At 42.6% G+C, this 20,706-nt stretch overlaps 1 protein-coding gene and 1 non-coding gene across 4 annotated transcripts in view; both read right to left on the reverse strand.

The window, feature by feature from the left end:
- The window catches only part of IGSF3 (immunoglobulin superfamily member 3), a 173,396-nt gene continuing 152,690 nt past the window's right edge, over window positions 1-20,706 (reverse strand). For all 3 annotated transcript variants that reach the window (XM_060234455.1, XM_060234454.1, XM_060234453.1), the window contains 4 exons: window positions 12,713-13,123; window positions 7,395-7,802; window positions 4,354-4,782; window positions 1-2,840 (listed from right to left, as the gene is read on the reverse strand). In XM_060234455.1, the coding sequence (XP_060090438.1) occupies window positions 2,590-2,840; window positions 4,354-4,782; window positions 7,395-7,802; window positions 12,713-13,123 (1,499 nt within the window). In that variant the 3' untranslated portion in view covers window positions 1-2,589. The remainder of the gene's footprint in view (window positions 2,841-4,353; window positions 4,783-7,394; window positions 7,803-12,712; window positions 13,124-20,706) is intronic.
- TRNAH-AUG (transfer RNA histidin (anticodon AUG)) lies at window positions 16,859-16,925 on the reverse strand. The gene has a single exon. It is a non-coding gene; the product is annotated as a tRNA-His (tRNA).

Consider the following 20,706-nt stretch of genomic DNA (forward strand, 5'->3'; position numbering starts at 1 on the left):
CACAACCTCAAGACTTTTTACTACAGCTCTCTCGTGTTGTATAAAACATTTAGTGCAACATGTTACAAAGTCTTTTTTTAAAAAAATCACACAGTTTTCCCACATCATGCAAAGGTAGCTCATTCTTTTTCCTCTGGGCTCATTAAGGGAAGTTAGATCAGAGTTATCCAAATAGCTTTCTTAAAAGTGTCTTACAGGCAAATGTCCATCTTTTAAAAAATGAAAAGAAAATTAACATAATCCCAAACTGGGCAGTAGATTGACAGCACAATGAACAAGTCATTTGCAAAAGTAATCTATGCAATCATCAATGCTGCGTAAGGGACAATCCTCCCTGTCCCGTCTGCACTTTTACAATTTTTCAGAATCTGTTCTGCCACAAACAAATGGCTGGCCCCTGGAGGTCGCTATGGGACAGCTTTCGGTAGTTAGAAGGAACCAGGAGGGAAAGGGAAGGATTGCTGGTTTATGCAGTGAGAAGCAGTGAGATGCTACTGGGTCAGTACAACAGATTTCCAATGTAAAGATAAACAGCAATGTTCTCTAGGGCAGGAAAACATCTTGCTGACTCAATTCCTTTTAAAGAGCTGAATGGAATTATAGTTCCTGTCCTGAAGCAGTATATGTACAGAACATTTTACATTTATAAAACAATAGACACAAGCTAGGGGCTCTTTTTTCCCTTTACTTCATATTCCCATTTGCTTTTCGATCCCTCCCTTCTGAATATATTGCACAGGCAGGAGGATGAAGGGGCATGTGTGTTTCAAACACAGGAGTTTTTTATCTAGGAATAACTATTTGCAGAGGCAGTGCAACCCTGGTAATGTTTTGGATGCTTTTATTAGAATGCTACAGAAATCTTCCTCATGGTGAAAGGGGATGTTTTTCAAAAACCTTAAAGGCTGCGTAAATAACTTGGAACATACACATCTCCCTTCCCCTACCAGAGAGTATGGGTGGCACAATCCTCTGCACAGATCTTCCTGCATCACTATTCACTTGGGTTAATGTATCCCCACAGGAAGAGTCCAGTGGGACAATCTAAGACCACTCTTTTCAGGTTGTCTCACTCTTTAGAGGAGCTTGCTCTGTTGCTGGGTCCAACCTCCACACCTCCCCCCAAGCCAAGGTAAGATAGCCAACCGTGCCATGATGTGCATCTGTTTAGGTGACCGCACAACATGATGTCCTCACACATAGATCCAGTCATTCGGTGAAAAAGGTAGTGGCCAGCTTTGCCAGGAATACTTAGGAAGATGGCAAAAGGCCATGTCCTAGGAACCCTGCTTGTTTTCAGGGTTACGACGAGGTGCATTAAGGAGAGCTGGGTCCATCAGTTATCACAAGAATTCCCTAGGCAGCACAGAACATGAGCAGCTGGCTTACTCTGGTGGAAAGCAGGCACTCTGCTAGTAGTGAGCCCCAGTTTTGCTAACACCATGTCTTTCACAGAAAGAACAGCAGTTTTTTTCCTTTGCCCTAGCATGTCCGTACAGTCTACCTGTAGCTTTTGCAGGGCTGTGTGGAATGGGGGTGGGGAGTGAGGGGTGTTGCACCTGGAGAAATAGAGCTGAAGTAACAAAATGGCACACACACATACAGGAGGAAAGGGAGACCCTTCAATTCCGTTCTTGCCTGTTGGTCTGTGTAATTAGTGCAATGGGAAATGAAACTTGGTCATCATGTCCATGCTTTCTTTGCTGGGTGGTTCACTATTCCAAAGCTATTACAAATCCAGACCCTCACCAACCTTCCCATTTCCTAAATCATTACTTTGGTCAATCTCAAGTGTCTTTATAGAATTAGGAGTCCAGGTTTTTTGTTCCTGCAGTCTCCAAAGAAGTGGCAGTGTGGTTTAAATCAAAGGGTGATTGTGTGCATTTCTAAGTAAACAGAATTAGTTACAGAGGCAGCAGTACTGTGGGCAAAGAGGCCAGCTGGGGAATGTTGCAGCACTGGCATATTCAGGCTTTTGCTTGACTGCAACTGGCACAAGTGATTTCCTTAAGCCAATGAATGGCAAAGCCACCCTCTATCTGTTTTTGGTCCTCCCAAAGAATGACCTGGCACAAACCCTGCTGCTACTTGGCAGGAAGAAGTTCCAGTTCTGTTTTCTTAGAAGAAGTCAGTCTAATTCTCTGTGCCTCTCCAAATGAAAGCTCAAGGAAGGCAAACAAAGCCCATATGACAAAACAAACTTGGGCACCAAAGATCCCCACCACAGTTGTATAATATGTTGAGGATTCTCTTCTGCATAATTAAAGACTCGGTCTTTGGGCAATAGAGTCAAAAGCCCAAAAGACAGGCTGCTGAAATTGGATGGAAGAAAAAAACACGCAAGAAGGAAATCCACTATATACAGTGAACACATAGGCTTTCCACCCCATTTAGCTGTTGTCTGGAACTTCTCTCACATTCTGAGTGCTTGAGCTCCTCCAGTTCCAAAAAATGACAGGAACATCATCATGGAGCCTTGTTAGGATCCAAAATACAAATGCTGAAACAAAAAGACAACACATACACACTTCCTTTGGGTTCCAGATGTGTCTTCACTTCTCTTTTCCTCCTTGTGGGCCTCTCTATTTTTTAATCTATAGTTCCTGGGTGGATGCTGAGAACAGGTGGCTCCAGGCAAGTGGGTGAGTAGTTGAGATGTGGCTCTTTGATCCACAGCAAGGGGACGCCATTCTTGCCTTCTGAATTCTTGCTGGAGTTTCTGCTCTTGAACCGCACGAGGAGGATGGTGATGATGAGGATGCCAAAGATGGGGAAGGGGTAGAAGAACACAAAGTAGAAGAGGGCATCGTTGGAGCAGGTGACAGACTGCAGAGAGGAGCCTGTGGGGGAAATTTACAAGAGGCAAAGATAAACATTGAGGGCAACAAAATTCCATTCCCTTTGTGCAGCCATTCTAACAGCCACCAAGCAAGACATCAACTTCCCACAAGTGGCTAAGGCTGGCCCTACGATGAGAATGGAGCAAGGAGCCCAGCTGATGTTGCTTGCTACTGCACTTAAGTATTGCCATCTTTTCCCCAACCCTGTGGAGTTCTGGATCTTCTCCCACAGGGACTAAAAATGTCATATGCTGGTTCTGCATATGGTTACCACATGTGGGAATGGATTTTCAGAGCTCTGCCTTATTAACAGGGATATCATCCATTTGCACTTTCTTATCCATATCCTGTTAAAGAACAGATTCAGGTAGGTAGGTGAGTTGGTCTGAAGCAACAGACAAAATTTCACTTCAGTGGCACCCTTAAGACCAACGAAGTTTAATTCTGGGTATAAGCTTTTGCTGATAGGTTGGGCAGTTTATGACTAGACTTGAATGTGAGCCCATGCTGTCATAACTACAGGGATTTCCCTCTTCAGGACTTCCTGACATCAGAGCCTGACTGCATTGCAAAACTATGAAAAGAGATTATTCTAGGTTCTGAGAGTCTTCAGTCCTCACTGTAAAGGCACTTTTACCGAGGACTTCTGGCTGTACTGCTTTGGGGATGCATTTGAAGTCAGAGTTGCCTAGCAATTAAGGATTTGAAGAAGAAGAGGTTAGATTTAGACCCGCTGTTTACTACCCAAAGGAGTCTCTGAGCAGCTTACAATCTCCTTTCCTTTCCTCTCCTCACAACAAATACCCTGTGAAGTAGGTGGGGCTAAGAGAACTCTCCAAGAACTGCTCTTGAGAGAACAGCTGAGAAAACTGTGACTGCGCCAAGGTCACTCCAGCAGTTGCATGTGGAGGAGCGGGGAATCAAATCCAGTTCTCCCAGGTAAGAATCTGCACACTTAACCACTACACCAAACTGGCATTCCATCTAGGTGCCACTACATCAGGAAAGCCTCATTTATGTTACTAGCAGTGGCCAAGTTGCTGCCATCAAATAATTGCTCCTATGTCACTCCCAGTAATATCTTCTGTTGCATAATTATCATGTTGTTATGCAACACATTAACTCCATATATCATACTATGTATGTGCATTACCAACCTTAAGCATATGGAAAAAAGTTGCAGATGATACTAGGAACAGTGTTGAAACAACCACAGGACAGAAGTAACATTTTTTTTTAAAAAAAACCTTGCTTCAGGACTGACACAGGAGTCCCAGAAAACTGCTCACACAATTCTGCTTACTAGGGAATCTCTTGGGAGAGGCGTTCCAGCCAAGCTCTGATAGGAGTGTAACAGAGTTTTATGAAAAGTAGCAAACTACTGTTAAAGTAAGCCAAGAAAAAATGAGGGGCAAATATTTTAATAACTTCTTAAAATAGAGATAGTTCTGGCGTACGTATAAGCTAGGCAATGTCTTATTGTAATTCCTCCCTCCCCAAACGATTCCCTCACCTGTATCTTGTATGTAAACTGATATAGGGCCAGATTCCTCTTCAGCCAGTTTGTACCATGCACCCCTGGGGTCAGGCAGCCATTCTTCCACACGGCAGGAGTAATTGCCACCATCTGCAGTACCTGCCTGCAACACAGTCAATCGGTACAGCATGGTTGAGAGCCTCTGAAAACGCAGCCTGCCTTCCCAGGGGCTAGCTTCTGGGCTGAAGATGGCATCCTGGCCTACTCTCAATATGATCTCCTTCTCTTCTCCATCCTTGTTGCGGCTGGTACGTCCACCTCTGCCTCTGGTCTTCAGGATGACCCATGACACAGCAAAGTGGGACTCCTGGCTGGAGATGGACAGAATGGTGCAATCCAAATGAAACTGCCCCTGCTCTGGCACTGTTAGGTTGGCCGTTGTTGTATCCACTTGCAAAGAGGCCTCTGAAGATTGTAGAAACATGTACAGACAGCCATTAGCCTCTCTCCTTGCACAAGCACACAGACACAAAGCCCAGGCCAATAAAGCAGAAGTTCTCAAACTCTGTACCAAGAAGCTGCCCAATGTAAAAAACAACTGTTTGATTCAGCATAGTGAGGATAGCAGAAAACAAGGTTGGACAAGGTTTTCTTTTTATCCTCAGCATTGGGGGTGGGGGAAGGGAGAGGATAAAGAAACAGTCCATATGAAAGTAAGCATACTTCCAGGGCATCCAGAGAGGAGAACTGCAAGGATCAAAACAGCTTATGAGAAACAAGTTATCACCAGATTGAGATATCCACACGATGCTCACCACAAAATATTGGCAGCCTGCCCTTCTGTCTCAAATCAGGACACAAACTGAGAAAGACAGGAAGGTGCCCTTGCCTCCCTGACCAACCCCATCCTGCAATCTGAGAATCACAGCTATGAAGTGCTATGCATCCCACCCCCCATCTAAGGGTCAGCTCTTGTATTACAGAAATGGCCTGTCACTGTCCTTCCATCCAAAAGCTCTTCTGAACTGGAAATCCATGTGCTGATGGATGGATGCCTTCCTACTCCTGGCATACAGGCTTAGCATGTGTCTTCATAACAAAGGCATGCATTCAACCTTGCAGTTCCAAAGACTTAATAGCACTTCAGTCTTTGGAAGAGGAGCCAGCGATTTCAACTGATTTTAAACTGATTCTCCTTGGCCACTCTCTGTCTCTTCAAAGTCAAGGGTAATTTCTCCACTAAAAATATGCAAGAGAATCATTTGCTCTGATGAAAAAACAAGAGAATTAAAACAGGAATGTTTCAATGACATTTATCAATTCACATTGTGCTTGTTAGGAAATAAATACAGTTGTTGCATAATTAAGAATGCAGCCAACTTTATACTAAAGCCTTGAATTTTCTCCCCGCTGCAGCATTCCCCCACAAAAGAAAATTGTATTGGCCTGAAGGTTGGTGAATTTGTTAAGGAGTCCCAAAGGATTTTTTTTTGGGGGGGGGGGGGCGTAGAGAAAAGCAGGAATAATTTACAGAACAAAGTGAAAAGGTTGATGGACTGCTGAAATACAAAGACATTCATTATATCTGAATTTTGTTACTGAGTGGAAAAGCTTGTAGTATGTTCTTAAGCCCAAATTAATGATTTCTCACTCTGTCCTTCACAGCTCAAGAACAGTCTGTTTCTGTCTTATCTTGAGGCTGCTAACAGGCCGTTTGAGAACTTTCAGCCCAAAAGGAGAATTTGGAAGCTTTGCTCTAATGTGTATAGCATTCGTAATGATTATTGCCTGGAGGCATCCTTCCCCCAGAGACATTGCAATCTTTTCTTCTTAGGCCTGAACACTCGTGGGGTGGTGGGGGTGGTGGAAGTTTCTTTGGCAAATATGTCAGAGTGAAGATTTTCACATTTACCCTGACTGCTGGCTTGTTCTTCAGAGTGCAAATCCTGTCCTCAGGGATTTCAGCCCTCCTAAACTTCATTCTGATATTTGCTAACTATATTATGGATATTTCATATGGATAAATTCTGATAAAGTATGTGGGATCTGTATCTACCTCTGAAGGACCCAAAAGCAGATGAACCAATTTTAATGGTCTTTCCCACAGCCATCTTACCTTTTCATTTCTTCAGCATCGGAAACCAAGACTTCAAAGGCAGTAACTTCATTTTAAAAAATCTAATCTATAATGTTCCTACAATGGAACATAACTGTATTACTAATTAATTGTCAAACTTCAATGGTTTTCAGCTTTCCGAATGGACTTCACCATCAATCCTTTACTGCCTTTTAGATGGGCATTGCTTTTTGAAAAAACTCTGAGTTAAAATCCTTGACCTAAGTTGTCAAGGAGGCATTGGAACCATAATTATCTCCCATCAAATGCATACACAAGACCACAGCACCTTTTCAAAAAAGCAGATATGTCAACATCTTACACAGAAAGTTGTTTAACTGCCCTCAAGCCACTGAAATCTCTCAGATCAGAACAACAGGATTTTGTTTTCAACACACCTTTACCTCTGCTTACCTTTGAGGTCATAGAGAATTTTACTAGCCCTTCAGCAATAAGGTGGAAGGGAGACAAAAAATTCTACTGGGTGACCTGTGGGCCCAAAACTTCCTCTTTATTCTTCCTTCCTTCTATATTACAAATAGAGGCAGCAAAGGGACATAGAAAACATAGCTCAGCTACTGTTGTTACCATCTCTTATCTCAGTAGCAAAGACGTATGGCCTAAGAAAATAAAACTAAAAAGGGAGACATGGTGACCACATGAGTTTCCTGCTCTTTCCTGGCTCCTCCCTACATCAAGTGAGCAATTTCTGGCTTAATGTTGCAAACAAGGGGGGGGGGGCACATTTATTCAGTTAACTTAACAGCTGTTTAATAAAGATATATCCAAATAACTGGTTTGTCATTGAACAGCACATTCATTATTTCCCTCTCTCATCATACACGTATCAAATGGGGCAAGGGGAAGACACACTTCCATTGAAGATGGAGATCTCACAGCCAGCCTTCTCTCACAGCACTAACTGAGCTTCTTTTTTGCATCACTGCTCCCAGCATCTTACCTGGTTGCTTCACCACAATAGTGGTCAGTCCAGAGAGGCTTTCTGCCCGTCTGTACCATATATTAGTGGGATCCAGCAGCCACTCCTCCACACGGCAACTGTAGATGCCACTGTCCTGCACAGTCATGTTCTGGATGGTGAGTAGGTACAGGCCCGGGGAGGGGCTTTCCAAGCGTAGCCTGCCCTTTAGGTCACTCACTGTTGCCAACTCTCCATACAACAAAGTGGCTTGGCGGCTCAGCTTTACAACCTCTTCTTTCTCTGTGTGGCCAGGCTTCCACACATACCATTCCACAGATAAGTGGGAAGCGTGGCTGCTCCGGCTGGTGACCAGACACTCCAAAGTCACCCACTCATTCTCCAGAATTGTGAGGTTCTTTGTGGTTTGGTTTACTTCCAGAAGGTTATCTAGGAATAAATAGACAAAATAAATACTCAATTGCCAGCAACACAACAGGCCAAATTAGCAACCTCTGTATTTCACAGTTTTAACTCTCCAGAGTACCTGCTTTTCATACTTTATCTAGAAGTGAATATTTTTATATAAAATTGCTCCTGTGGTGGAGCACTGGATTTCTGTTTTCCATATGGATTAGCATGGTTCTAAAACAGGCGTAGGGAACCTTTTTTCTGCCAAGAGCCATATGGATATTTATAACATCATTCGCGGGCCATAAAAAATTATCAACTTAAAAAACCGTGCTTTGCCGAGAGAGAATGATTCAGGCCAGCAAAATTAATGCAAATAATTGTTTTTCTATTTGAAGTCATGTGGAGAGAGCCTAATCTGGCACGCACACATGCACACTCACACACACAGAGCCTGCCGCCCTAGGCAAATGCATAGATCCAGGGCTTTTTTGTAGAAAAAGCCCAGCAGGAACTCAGTAGCATATTAGACCATATCCCCTAATATTAGCATATTAGGTCACACTCATTAGCATATTAAGCCACACCATCTGGGATAATCAAGTGCAAACTGAACTGTGACAGTAACTTTTCCAGGCCCTGCAGCAATTCTGCCCGGCCAGCCAGGCCCCAGGGAGGCTGCCGCACAGTACATCTGGGTCCTGTGATCCCTGCCTGGCCCTGGGGAGGCTGCTGCACAGCACAATTCCATAAAAAGGAGATATCAAAGACTGCAGCAACTATTGGACCATCACATGAATTTCTCAAAACCTTACAATAAAGGCTGTTACCATAAATGGAATGTGAAATGCCAAATGTTCAAGCTGGATTCAGAAAAGAAAGAGGCACCAGAGATCATATTGCAGATTTACATTGGATACTGGATCATATGAATTTCAGAAGAAAATCAGTTTGCACTTCCTAGATTACAGTGGATCATGAAAAGCTACAGATGGCTTTAAAGGAAATGGGTGTGCCACAACATATTATTGTTTTTGATGTACAACCAGACAAAAGGCCACTATTCGGATGAAGAAACAGAATGACTTCCATTTGACAAGGATGCATTTTATCTCCTAATCTCTTCAGTCTGTATGCAGAACATATGATATGGAATACTGGATTAGATTTAGAGGAAAGTAGAGTGAAAATTAGTGGAGGGAACTTTAACAATTTTAGTGATGCAGACAACAATACATTATTCACAGAAAACAGGGCAGATTAGAAATGACTACTGATGAAGGTTAAAGCAGAAAGTGCTGAAGCAGGATTACAGCTGAACATCAAGAAGACAAAAGCAAGGACTACCGGGGAAATACACAATTTAAAAGCTGACAATGAAGAAATTGTTCAAGGTTGCCAATTCCTAGGCTCTATCATCATCCAAAAGGGAGACTGCTCCCAAGAAATCAGAAGGAGATTGAAACTGGGAAGAGCAGTCATTAAGGAGCTAGAAAAGATCTTTAATTTTAAGAATGTGTTGCTCAGTGACCAAAATTAAGTTAATTCATGCCATAATATTCCCCATTACCATATATGAGTGTGAGAGTTGAAGAAAGGTGACAGAAAGGTAGATTTCATTGAAATGTGGGTTTGGAGGAGAGTTTTACAGATACCGTGGACTGCCAAAAAGGCAAGTAAGTGGATTGTACATCAAAACAAGGCTCTAGAAGCGAAAATGACTAAACTGAGGCTATCACACTTTGGTCACATCAGGAGAAGATAAGAGTCACTGGAAAATACAGTAATGCTAAGAAAGGATGAAGGCAGCAGGACAAGACTCATAGAATCATAGAGTTGGAAGGGATCTCTAGGGCCATCTAGTCCAACTGCCTGTACAATGCAGAAAATTCACAAATGCCTCCCAAACACACATACATCCCCAGTGACCCCTGCTCCATGCCCAGAAGATGGTAAAAATCTCCAGGATCCCTTGCCAAACTGGCCTGGAGAAAAATTGCTGACTGATCCCAAAGTGTCAATTAGCATTTCTCTGGGCATGTAAGAAAGGGTCACAAGAACTAAACTTGGGGAGGGACGGTGGCTCAGTGGTAGAGCATCTGCTTGGAAAGCAGAAGGTCCCAGGTTCAATCCCCGGCATCTCCACTAAAAAAAGGTCCAGGCAAATAGGTGTGAAAAACCTCAGCTTGAGACCCTGGAGAGCCGCTGCCAGTCTGAGTAGACAATACTGACTTTGATGGACCAAGGGTCTGATTCAGTGTAAGGCAGCTTCATATGTTCATGTTCATAAGCTTTGATGCAACCCTTCCTACCCTCCTTCCCATGATCTGCCTAATTCACAGAATAAGCATTGCTGTCAGGTGGCAATGTAGCCTCTGTTAAAGACCTCCAAGGAAGGAGAGCCTACCACCTCCCAAGGAAGCCTCCACTGAGGAACTGTTCTAATAGTCAGGAAGTTCTTCCTAATGTTGAACTGGAAACTATTTTGATTTAATTTCAACCCACTGGTTGAAAACAGAAAACAATTCTGCACCATCCTTTATACGACAGTCCTTCAAGTACTTGAAGATGGTGATCATATCACCTCTTAGTTGTCTCCTCTCCAGGCTAAGCACACCCAGCTCCTTCAAACTTTCCTCATAGGACTTGGTCTCCAGACCCCTAACCATCTTTGTTACTTTGCTCTGGACACGTTCCAGCTTGTCTATATCCTTCTTAAATGGTGGTGTCCAAAACTGAACACAATACTCTAGGTGAAGTCAAACAAGAACAGAGTAAAACGATACCATCATTTCATGTGATCTGGACACTATACTTCTGTTGATACAGCCCAAAATCGCATTTGCCTTTTTTAGCCACTACATCACACTGCTGACTCATGTTCATTGTGTGGTTCACTAAGACCCCTAGATCCTTACTGTTTATTTGTTCTAAAACTTTTCTAGGTATAGACATCAAGCTGACAGGTCAGTAGGTACCCGGATCCTTCTTTTCCCCCTTCTTGAAGATGGGGACAACATCTGCCTGCCTCCAATCTTCTGGCACTTCACCTGTTCTCCAAGAGAAAGACCCAGCCTGAGAATGGCTAACCATAGGGCATTTTGGAGGACATTAATAGGGTCACCATAAGTGACTTGATGGCATTTAAAACACACATGGAAAAGACACCATGGAAATTTACTTGGTAAACAACATTCACACAAAAGATTTAAAGGCTGCAAATGGAGCACATATTGGAGAAGCAGCTGGTCACCATTGGAGACTGGGCAATTCTCTGATATCACTACAGCCTTTACTGAACACAGCTTCCTTCCCAAATTACTGTAAGCATACAAAAGCATTATTTTGCTCTACAATGTTGCCAATGAACTTGCTTGAATAGTCTGACTTAAGACTCACAAATAGCATCAGAACTCATATTAAACAGAGACTGTAGTTTGGTGCTAATGCTGGTCTCTACTTGAAGTGTCTAACTGCACAATCTTCAGAGTTTGGTACTGATGACTCAGCAATGGCTTGGGCCAATTATTATACTTGGAATTGTATTGTGTGCCCAGAAACTCAGACATTTTGCAGCCTAGCAGGTCAAGTCTCAGCCAAGGCTTAATTTTTAGAAGACATATTTTGTGCTGCTGTAACCTTGAAGATATTAGCTAGGTCGTAAAAGGTCAGTAAAAAAGCAGTCCTTGCTTCCTCTTCTTTCCCTCCTGTGTCAAGCCTAATGCCATTCTTCCTTCCCAACTGTGCTAGTACTGATGGAAAAAAGCAGATTGCCCTTCAAGGACAAAACAGGTAGACACCACCAAGCTTTCTCAAGTGATGCTTCATTGGTGAAAATGGCTGACCCTCTTGAGCCTCTTCCTATAACATACTGCATACCTCTCCTGCCCATTTCTGTTTGCTGACTGGCAGTTCCTTGATTTATTCAGTGTTTTCTTATTTCCTCTTTTTTCTACTCCTGCCAAGGAAAATTTGCCCCTTAACAGCCAGCTTCTCTCCTCATTAAACTCACATTTCCATGGCACAGTGTATGAGCACAGAAACATTGCTCCACACCCCCACTGCGACTCAGGCAATGTATAAAAATGAAAAGCGTACATGGGTGCAGAGGAAGGAGAGGGATAAGGAGAAACTGTACACAGAGATTGCCCAAGCAAACCAATTCCTTCTCATTATGTCACCAGTCACAAGATGCTGTCTCAGAAGCATAATGAGGAACAGTTTGCCTAATCCTTCTTTCTGTCAGAGGCTCTTTGAGCTCTCATGAAAGAAAGCACTTCCCCATTGAAGCAGCCTATGACATTCTGTAACTTAACGAAGGCACACAAAACAGTCTACAAAAGAATACTTTGGCATGAAAACCTAGACTCCTTCAATTAGAAATAGAAGCATTCTAGAGGCCTTTCCATATGGGCATTTCATGGGCTCTTGGGTATGGCCATTCCATGAGCCACAGTCTGCTATGATCTGAAATACTTTTGTTAAGCAGGAGGGAATTGTAAACTGTGACTGCCTGCCACAGTCTACAAACAGGAAAATGATGAGACATAGGTGTAAGAAATGTCAGAACTACATTATACTCCCATTTCCCCAAATATGGTTTCCTGCTTGTCTAACTTTGTAGCAAAGAAGTGGTAAAATAATGTTGACAGAAAGCAAAGAAGGAAGGACTACAGTGAAGGTCTTGGGAGAACATGTCATTAGAACATCCAGTAAGCTATGATCTATGAATATGATGGCAACAGGATCCAGGTGGTGTGGTGTGGGGGGAGAGGTGAGGACAAAGGAAGGCATACAATAAGGGAGTTGTAGCTACTGGTGCCAATAAAATGGAGAACATGAACATGCACTATACATGAAATAGAATACAAGAACAAAGAGCTGTGAAAGAGGATTTGCCACTTGAGAGCACACTTATACTGGCATATTGCTTGCACTGGATACACTACCTGGCAACTTGACTGTGACTTCAGTCCGACCTGAAACTTCCTCTGCCAGCTTATACCAGGCATGGTTGGGGTTGAGAAGCCACTCCTCCACATGGCAGTAATAGCTGCCTGTATCGCTGACCTGTGCCTTCTGCACTGTTAGACTGAAGAGTCCTCCAGACAAGGACCTCTCAAACTGCAACCTTCCCTTCAGCCCTTCTTCTTCTGCATAGGTGCCGTACTCAAACACAGAGTTGTGGGTGGTCTTCAGGATGAGCCTGCCGTCTGTGTCAGCCGGCTTGTGGACATACCATAGAACAGCAAAGTGAGAGTCTGGACTGGTCTGAGACTTCACAGAGCAGTTTAGGGGAATGGCCCTGTTTTCCACAAGAGTAACACTCCGCTTTGATTTACTGACCTGCAACTTCGTCACTGGGGAAGGCAGGAAGAGAGAAAGAATGATCAGTTAACTAAGGCAATCAGGTTTCCTGAGCAAAGATAAACAATACAGTATTTTTTTTATTCATTTATTTGTAACATTGAACATTTTGCACTTGCATATTGTGCAGCTGCATTAATAAAGAGAACCAACACAAGTCTGTGAATATTCTGACATAATTGTGCTACTGTGTTTTATGCAACTAGATGTAGATATCTATCTGTATCTACTTCCCTGGTCAACTCTATCTCAAAACTGAGTGCCCCCTGTGTCCTGCCCACTTGTATCAGCACTTAAACCCATTTCAACCTACAGCCCAGCCCAGTAAAAGTACTCATATTGTCATTCTGACTTTGGAATCCAGAAAACTGAGACTGGCCTGATCCCATCTAATCTATTCACTTCTTTCCTCAGTTTGGTAGAGTTGTGTTGTTTTTTTCAAATACTCAGTCCAATTTATTTACTCAAAACATTTTTATGTCTCCTCTTCAGAGACCAGCTTAAGGTGGCTCACAATGTAAAAGATAAAATTAACAACCATTAAAAACCAGCCAATAAAATCCAAAAGAATAAACCAAATGTGTAGTACTGGTAAATGCTTGATTATGTCTAGATTCACAGAGCTGATGGGACTTGGCACACTAATCCTTATATCAACTGAAGTGAACAGATAAAAGACACCCCAATATCTGTTTTGTATTGCTTATTCTAAAACAAAGGTAAGTCTCAATGTACTTTCTTACCAGAGGGTTTTTCCCTCTTTCAACTTGCTTTTGCCTTTTATTAACCCTCATGTTTTGTATGCAAGCAAACAAAACATGTTAGGAAAGCACCATTATTTCAGAAGAGGTGATCATATAAACAAACCATTGTTTGCCGTCAAGTCACAGCTGACTTATGGCAGCTGGGGGTTTTCAAGGCAAGAGCTGCTCAGAGATGGTTTGCCACTGCTTGCGTCTGTGTTGTGATCCTGGTATTCCTTGGTGGTCTTCCATCTAAATACTGACTAAGGTTGACCCTGTCTAGCTTTTGAGCTCTAATGAGACTGGGTTATCCAGGCTAACTTAGGAGATGTCATAGCACAACTTGAATCATGGAGGACAGCTGAGAAGAAGAAGAAGAAGAAGAAGAAGAAGAAGAAGAAGAAGAAGAAGAAGAAGAAGAAGAAGAAGAAGAAGAAGAAGAAGAAGAAGAAGAAGAAGAAGAAGAAGAAGAAGAAGAAGAAGAAGAAGAAGAAGAAGAAGAAGAAGAAGAAGAAGAAGAAGAAGAAGAAGAAGAAGAAGAAGAAGAAGAAGAAGAAGAAGAAGAAGAAGATGATGATATTGGATTTATATCCCGCCCTCCACTCCGAAGAGTCTCAGAGCGGCTCACAATCTCCTTTACCTTCCTCCCCCACACCCTGTGAGGTGGGTGGGGCTGGAGAGGGCTCTCACAGCAGCTGCCCTTTCAAGGACAACTTCTGCCAGAGCTATGGCTGACCCAAGGCCATTCCAGCAGGTGCAGTAATCAGAAGATTACTGAGAGGTTTATCTTGAGCTCTAGAAGATCCCATTAGATTTTAATAAGCTTCCCTCTACTGCTCCTGCTAGTTATGATTTTTTTGTAAGAATACGTACAGTGGCAATGCAACATGTAATACGCTGTAACTACTGCAACTTGTGAGGGTTCTAAAAGCACTCTCTAAAGGCCGCCAAAAAAAAGAAAAAAGAAAGACAAGTCACATTGTTACAACTGCTGTGGTTCCATAGGGTTCTTAGATCACAGTTTAAACCAAAATTCTAACATAACATAAGAGAAGCCATGTTGGATCAGGCCAATGTCCCATCCCGTCCAACACTCTGTGTAACACAGTGGCAAAAAACCCCAGAAGCCATCAAGAGGTCCAGCAGTGGGGCCACTAGAAGCCCTCCCACTGCCCCCCCCCAAGCACCAAGAATACAGAACTTCATTGCCCCAGAGAGAGAGTTCCATCAATACACTGTGGCTAACAGCCACTGATGGACCTCTGCTCTGTTGTGTTTATCCAGTCCCTTCTTTAAGTTGTCTATGTTTGTAGTTGATGTCACCCTCTGTGGTAGTGAATTCCATGTGTTAATCACCCTTTTGGTGAAGAATTCTGAAGTATTGCAGAACACTGGGTATGCACACCACAGCTTGTCTGACTTGAATGTAAACCTACTGGCTTCAAAAACAATGGAGGGTATCCCCAGTGTAGCCTCAAAAGTCACACCTCCTTTAACTCTTATTATTCTGGTATGCTGCAGTATCGGATGCATGAGAGGAAATGGAAAGAAAGTCATGTACAAATCATTCTTAAGGGGAAAAAAGAGGCAGTTCTCATCATAATAGGACTTTGCTGTTCTGATACAGCACGCCAGGCTTATGCATCCTGGCAACACATTAAAAAGTCCCCCTGGAGCCTATATTGCTGTTGGCTTTAATCAGTATGCTAATAAAGATAAGATCACTGTGCTATGAGATGACATGACATATAGAGGAAAGAAGCCCTCATCTCTTCTCTCTAGGGAGCTTGCTTTAATAGGAAAGCTTGGGATCAGACTGCTGAGTAGATACTTTCCACCTTATTAATTTTAAGAGAATAACCTCAGCCACCAAGAGGTGGCAACATGACCCACTGCACCTTCCTTGCTGGTTCCAAGAAGAAAAGGGTTATTTCCTTGTCTCTGCCAGTGCTTGGAGTCCTTGGAATAAAAAAAGCAATAAGGGAAGTGAACTGATTCACAGAAATTCTACTCTTGCCCCCCTCTCCCTTGCTAACAGTTTATTTTTAATTGGTACTGGATTATTTTCTGGCACTGTTGCTAAGGAAACCTCAGTTGCTATAGTAACTGTATATGTTAAATGGGCAGCCTATATCTGTTAATAAAGTACCATGCACACTCAAGTGAGAGCACTGTGTATGTTCACTCACACACTCAGCATAAATCCTGTCCCTCTTCCATCCAGCAATATGTGGCATCTGCACTTTGTGGCACTAGAGATGGACTTTAAGACTCCCAGATTTTTTTTTTTTAGCACACCACTTTATTGAGACAGGAAAATGGGAGCATCACTGATTCTTGTGGAAGATTCTTGTCCTGCATATGCTGAGTTTTTGTTTCTTCACACTGGATCAGCAGAAGCAAGCTTTAAATTATTGAACTGTCATGCTAGTAAGAGACAGGAACTATAATTCCGTAACTTGTGTGTGTTACGTGCTGTCAAATCACTTCTGACTTACTATGACCCAAGGAATTGATAACCTCCAAAATATCCTTTTTCAGGTCCTGTAAACTGAGGGCCGTGGGTCCTTGAGTCAGTTTATCTCAAGTTGGGCCTGCCTCTTTTCCTACTGCCTTCAAATCTCTTAGCATTACTATCTTTTTCAGTGAATCTTGTCCTTAACTTGTACCAAACCATAATGGTTGTTGATGGACAAAGTGAAAACATTTCCTTCACAGTACCACATGGCTCAACACTTCAAAGCTTAAATACAAAGCTTGCTTTGACTTACAGCTGCCAATGTTTGGCCAGAGAAGGAGAAAGTATAAAATGATTTTGAGAATGATTCTATTTGAAGGCAAGGCTGAACATATGAACATATGAAGCTGCCTTATACTGAATCAGACCTTTGGTCCATCAAAGTCAGTATTATCTTCTCAGACTGGCAGCAGCTCTCCAGGGTCTCAAGCGGAGGTTTTTCACACCTATTTGCCTGGACCCTTTTTTGGAGATGCCAGGGATTGAACCTGGGACCTTCTGCTTCATAAGCAGATGCTCTACCACTGAGCCACCGTCCGTCCCTCCTCCACGTCCCTGGCCGTACACAAAAGCTTACATGAAACAGTCTTGGACTCAGACTTGGTTCATTTTCCCCAAGTTAGTGTGTTCACAGAGGCCTTCCCCCTCAGTTGCGGAACAGGGGGGCAGACTCCCACCACCTACTCAGCTTACCTACTCAGCTGTAACAATGATTCTTCCCCTTTACTGGCTCTCTCTCCTCCAGTTTCATATAGCTATTAGCTCTGTAATGCTAGATCAAATGTTTAGCCAATGTTCTCTGCCCATTATTAAGTACAGTATAGTTAGACTGAGCTGGCTGCATATATACCTCGGCTCTCTCAGACTCTCTTCTAGCCTCACAAGGATACCAGTTTTAAGTGTGATCTACAGGCATCTGTCATAATCCTGCATCCGCATTGTGCAGCACTGCCAAATGTATGATGAGAGAGTACGGCTTCCTCTGCAGGGCAGGTGCAATTTGCCACTTGAGCGCTTCATTGGGGGCAACTATTATTCACTCCAAGCATGCAGCATATTTGTGCAGAGCCATAATGTGACACATACTGGCAGCAAGTTCAGCATTCTCTTCTTGCTTTGTTATTTTAAGTGAGAGATTTACCACTGAAATCCAGAAAGACACCCCTGTACTAAAACCCAAACAATGCACCCCTGGAATGTGATATTGCCATGTAACCCTAGAATATTAATATGACACAGCAACGCCCATTTGAATTGGAATGGTCTTTCTTGCACATAAGGGAGACAAATCCAGTTCCTTCTAGGCCCCAAGCAGGCTGGCATGATGCCAAGTCTGGTCCACAGACTGGGCAAATGTAGTCACTGTGCTGAAAGGCTAAAGAGCATCCATCTTTCTGCTCCTGGAAATGAAGAATTCCAGGTCCAAAGAGGGACACGTAGTGGGCAGAGCTATAAAAGTTCCTTCACTTCTTTTGGCAGCCTTTCAAGTCCTGTTCTCAAAACATAAAAACAATATAAGGGTTACCACAGCCCTGCAGCATAAACAAATGGTTTGTATGTATGTTCTGTTATTCTTCAGGGCAAGACAGCGGAAACACAAAGGCTAAAGCTTAAGGGGCCATATTGTGTGAATGTGTGGTATACCTTTAAACTGGTCTCACATTTCTGCCAGGGAATTTGACTTCTAATAGAATTTCTATTTTTCTTTAATTACTGCTAAAGGCTATCAAAGTCAACCAATCTCCTGAACACTTGATGGATGCCTATCCATGTTGACATTTAGGGTGAAATCTCTAATTTTGGGGAAGCTTCAAAGGAATCAGGGGCCATAAAAACTCATTTGGCCAGTGTAATTAAAATTCCTCTATTGGGGTATGAGTCTATGACACAATGATCTCTGACTGGACGTTCAACATATGACACCCTGATTTTCCATTGGTGTGACACTCTGCTTCCCCATTGGGTAATTGAATCGCTTGATGTGAGGTAACTGACCCTAGAAAAACAGGCAACCCTACCTGACAAGATTAGATTTTTCCACCCTCCCCTCCATCCAGGAATTTTCCCATTCTCCCTGGCATCCTCCCCTCCCTCAATCCCTTCCTGCCTTCACCGCCCCCCCTCCTTCTCAAGAGAAATCTCCCTCCAGAGGCCTCTGACTGAGCCTACTCTGCAAGATCTAGGTATTGTATCACCTCTCCGCCATCTACACTTATTACTAACCACTGTATTCCTCTTGTATGCTTGAAATTGTTTGATTAGGATGTAACTATTTGAAAACCAATACCTATAATAAAATCCATCAATTAACCAAAGGATTTCCAGTGGTCTATCTCTGTAAACACTGACAGAGATCCTGGCTCACCTCACCCCTCGTAGGCCTACCATTTTGAGCTAAGAAATATTTATTTATTATTTTATTATTATTTATTACCTTTAATTTATACCCTGCCCTCTCCGCAAGTGGACTCAGGGCAGCTAACAATCAGTTTCAAGTTTCAGACAATAAATGCAAATTAAACAATAAAACTTCAAACAATAAACACTATTAAAAACATTTTAAAAACATTTTTAAACCATTTTATGATGCTGTTAAATAACTACCTAGGCGGGATTGTCTTTTACTAACAGTTAAACCCATAGTAATTCCAACATCTCAGTAGTGTAGGTGGCAGTCTTTCCCGGTTTAAGTGCCAAAAGCCTGTCGGAATAACTTGGTTTTACAGGCCCTGCGGAATTGAGAGAGGTTCTGCAGGGCCCTTATGGCCTCCGGGAGTGCATTCCATATTTCAGGTGCTGCCACTGAAAAGGCCTTAGATCGTGTAGAACACAGCCTGGCCTTCCTTGGTCCGGGGATGGACAGTAGATGTTGCATCCCTGAACGCAATGCTCTCTGGGGAACATGTGGAGAAAGGCGGTCTTGGAAATATTAATATTCCCCAATAAAAGGTTAGTTGAGGTGTAACACCATGTCCTTTTTTATGTGCTGAATTTCCTGATTAGTTTGTTTCTCAAATTAGCTACATACAACTTATACTCGACTGATGGAAAAATGTTTGAAAGTGTGCTGATTGTAATGGGAAATAGTCACATGAGGAACTAAAAATGGTGCAAAAATCAAGACTCACAAGTTGAATTCACATAAGGGTGAAGCCATTTCTCAGTCAAACCAACAGGGATGAGTATTTGACAGCACCCTCAATTTTGGCATCATGATAGAATCATTATTTAACACTGGAGTTTCCCACTAGACGGAAGACAGATGGTTTGATGGAAAGGCACTGGAGTAGGCACATGGGTTTGAACAGTGTCAGAACTCTTGTGACAGGAGGACAAAAGGAACAGAAACTGCACACAAATTACAGAACACAGCCTTAGCCCTTCTCCAACAGACACCCTCCTGTTCCTAGTGTGTGAGCATCCAGGATATACCCAGGGTAATGAGTGGAGCACTACATGAGTGCAAGGACCCTGGTGGTAAAGGTAAACAAAACCCATACACTTTTGCCCCAGGTACAAGTTTCACGTAACAGTTTTGAAGTATGTAGTAGTATCATTTCCCCATGGCTGTGAACTTCAGCATAGAAGAATAGACAAATATCACATATAAAGTAAGCAGGTTGTGTGGAAGTCCTATATATGCTAGGGGAACTAAATTTTAGTGCTTTGAGCAGATTTCCAGTATCTTAAGATCAACTGGAAGAAAATTTGCGAAAGCACCAGTGCATAGTGAAGTAATATATGGAAAGTTTAAAATTTACTTCCTGTCCTCCATGAACTGAGTTTTGTGAAATATAAAAAGGCTTTGCTTCAGCATCCCAGGCAGGAACAAAAAACTCATATGCCTGCCAATGTTTTCATGCATTCCCCTGTGAACACTTCATATGGGTGAATTTAAATCTCTCTAAAATAGGGGAAGTTTTCTCCTTTCGTTTTGCAGTTTGACAGGAAGGATTCTCTAAGAGTTTCTTCCCAAAGACTTCAGGCAAGGCTGTTGACAATAGGACGTTTTGGAGGTCATTAATTAATAGGGTCACCATGAATTGGAAGCAACTTGATGGCATTTAACACAGACGTGTGTACATGGGCATCCATAAACCAAATGCCATGACTGCTTCCATCTTCTAGCCAACCCTGATTACTGCCATGGAAAAGAGCCAATTAGTTGAAGTCCCTGCAGCATCCAAGTGAGAAGCAAGTGGAAGCAAAACATTTATTTATGCTGATTTCTATTCCACCCTATCCTGCAAACAGGCTTAGGGCAAATTAACAATCACAATAAAACCAAAGCAGTTAAACAGCTAATTCAAACAAT

The sequence above is a fragment of the Heteronotia binoei genome, chromosome 3 (genome assembly GCF_032191835.1).
Source record: "Heteronotia binoei isolate CCM8104 ecotype False Entrance Well chromosome 3, APGP_CSIRO_Hbin_v1, whole genome shotgun sequence".
Taxonomy (NCBI): domain Eukaryota; kingdom Metazoa; phylum Chordata; class Lepidosauria; order Squamata; family Gekkonidae; genus Heteronotia; species Heteronotia binoei.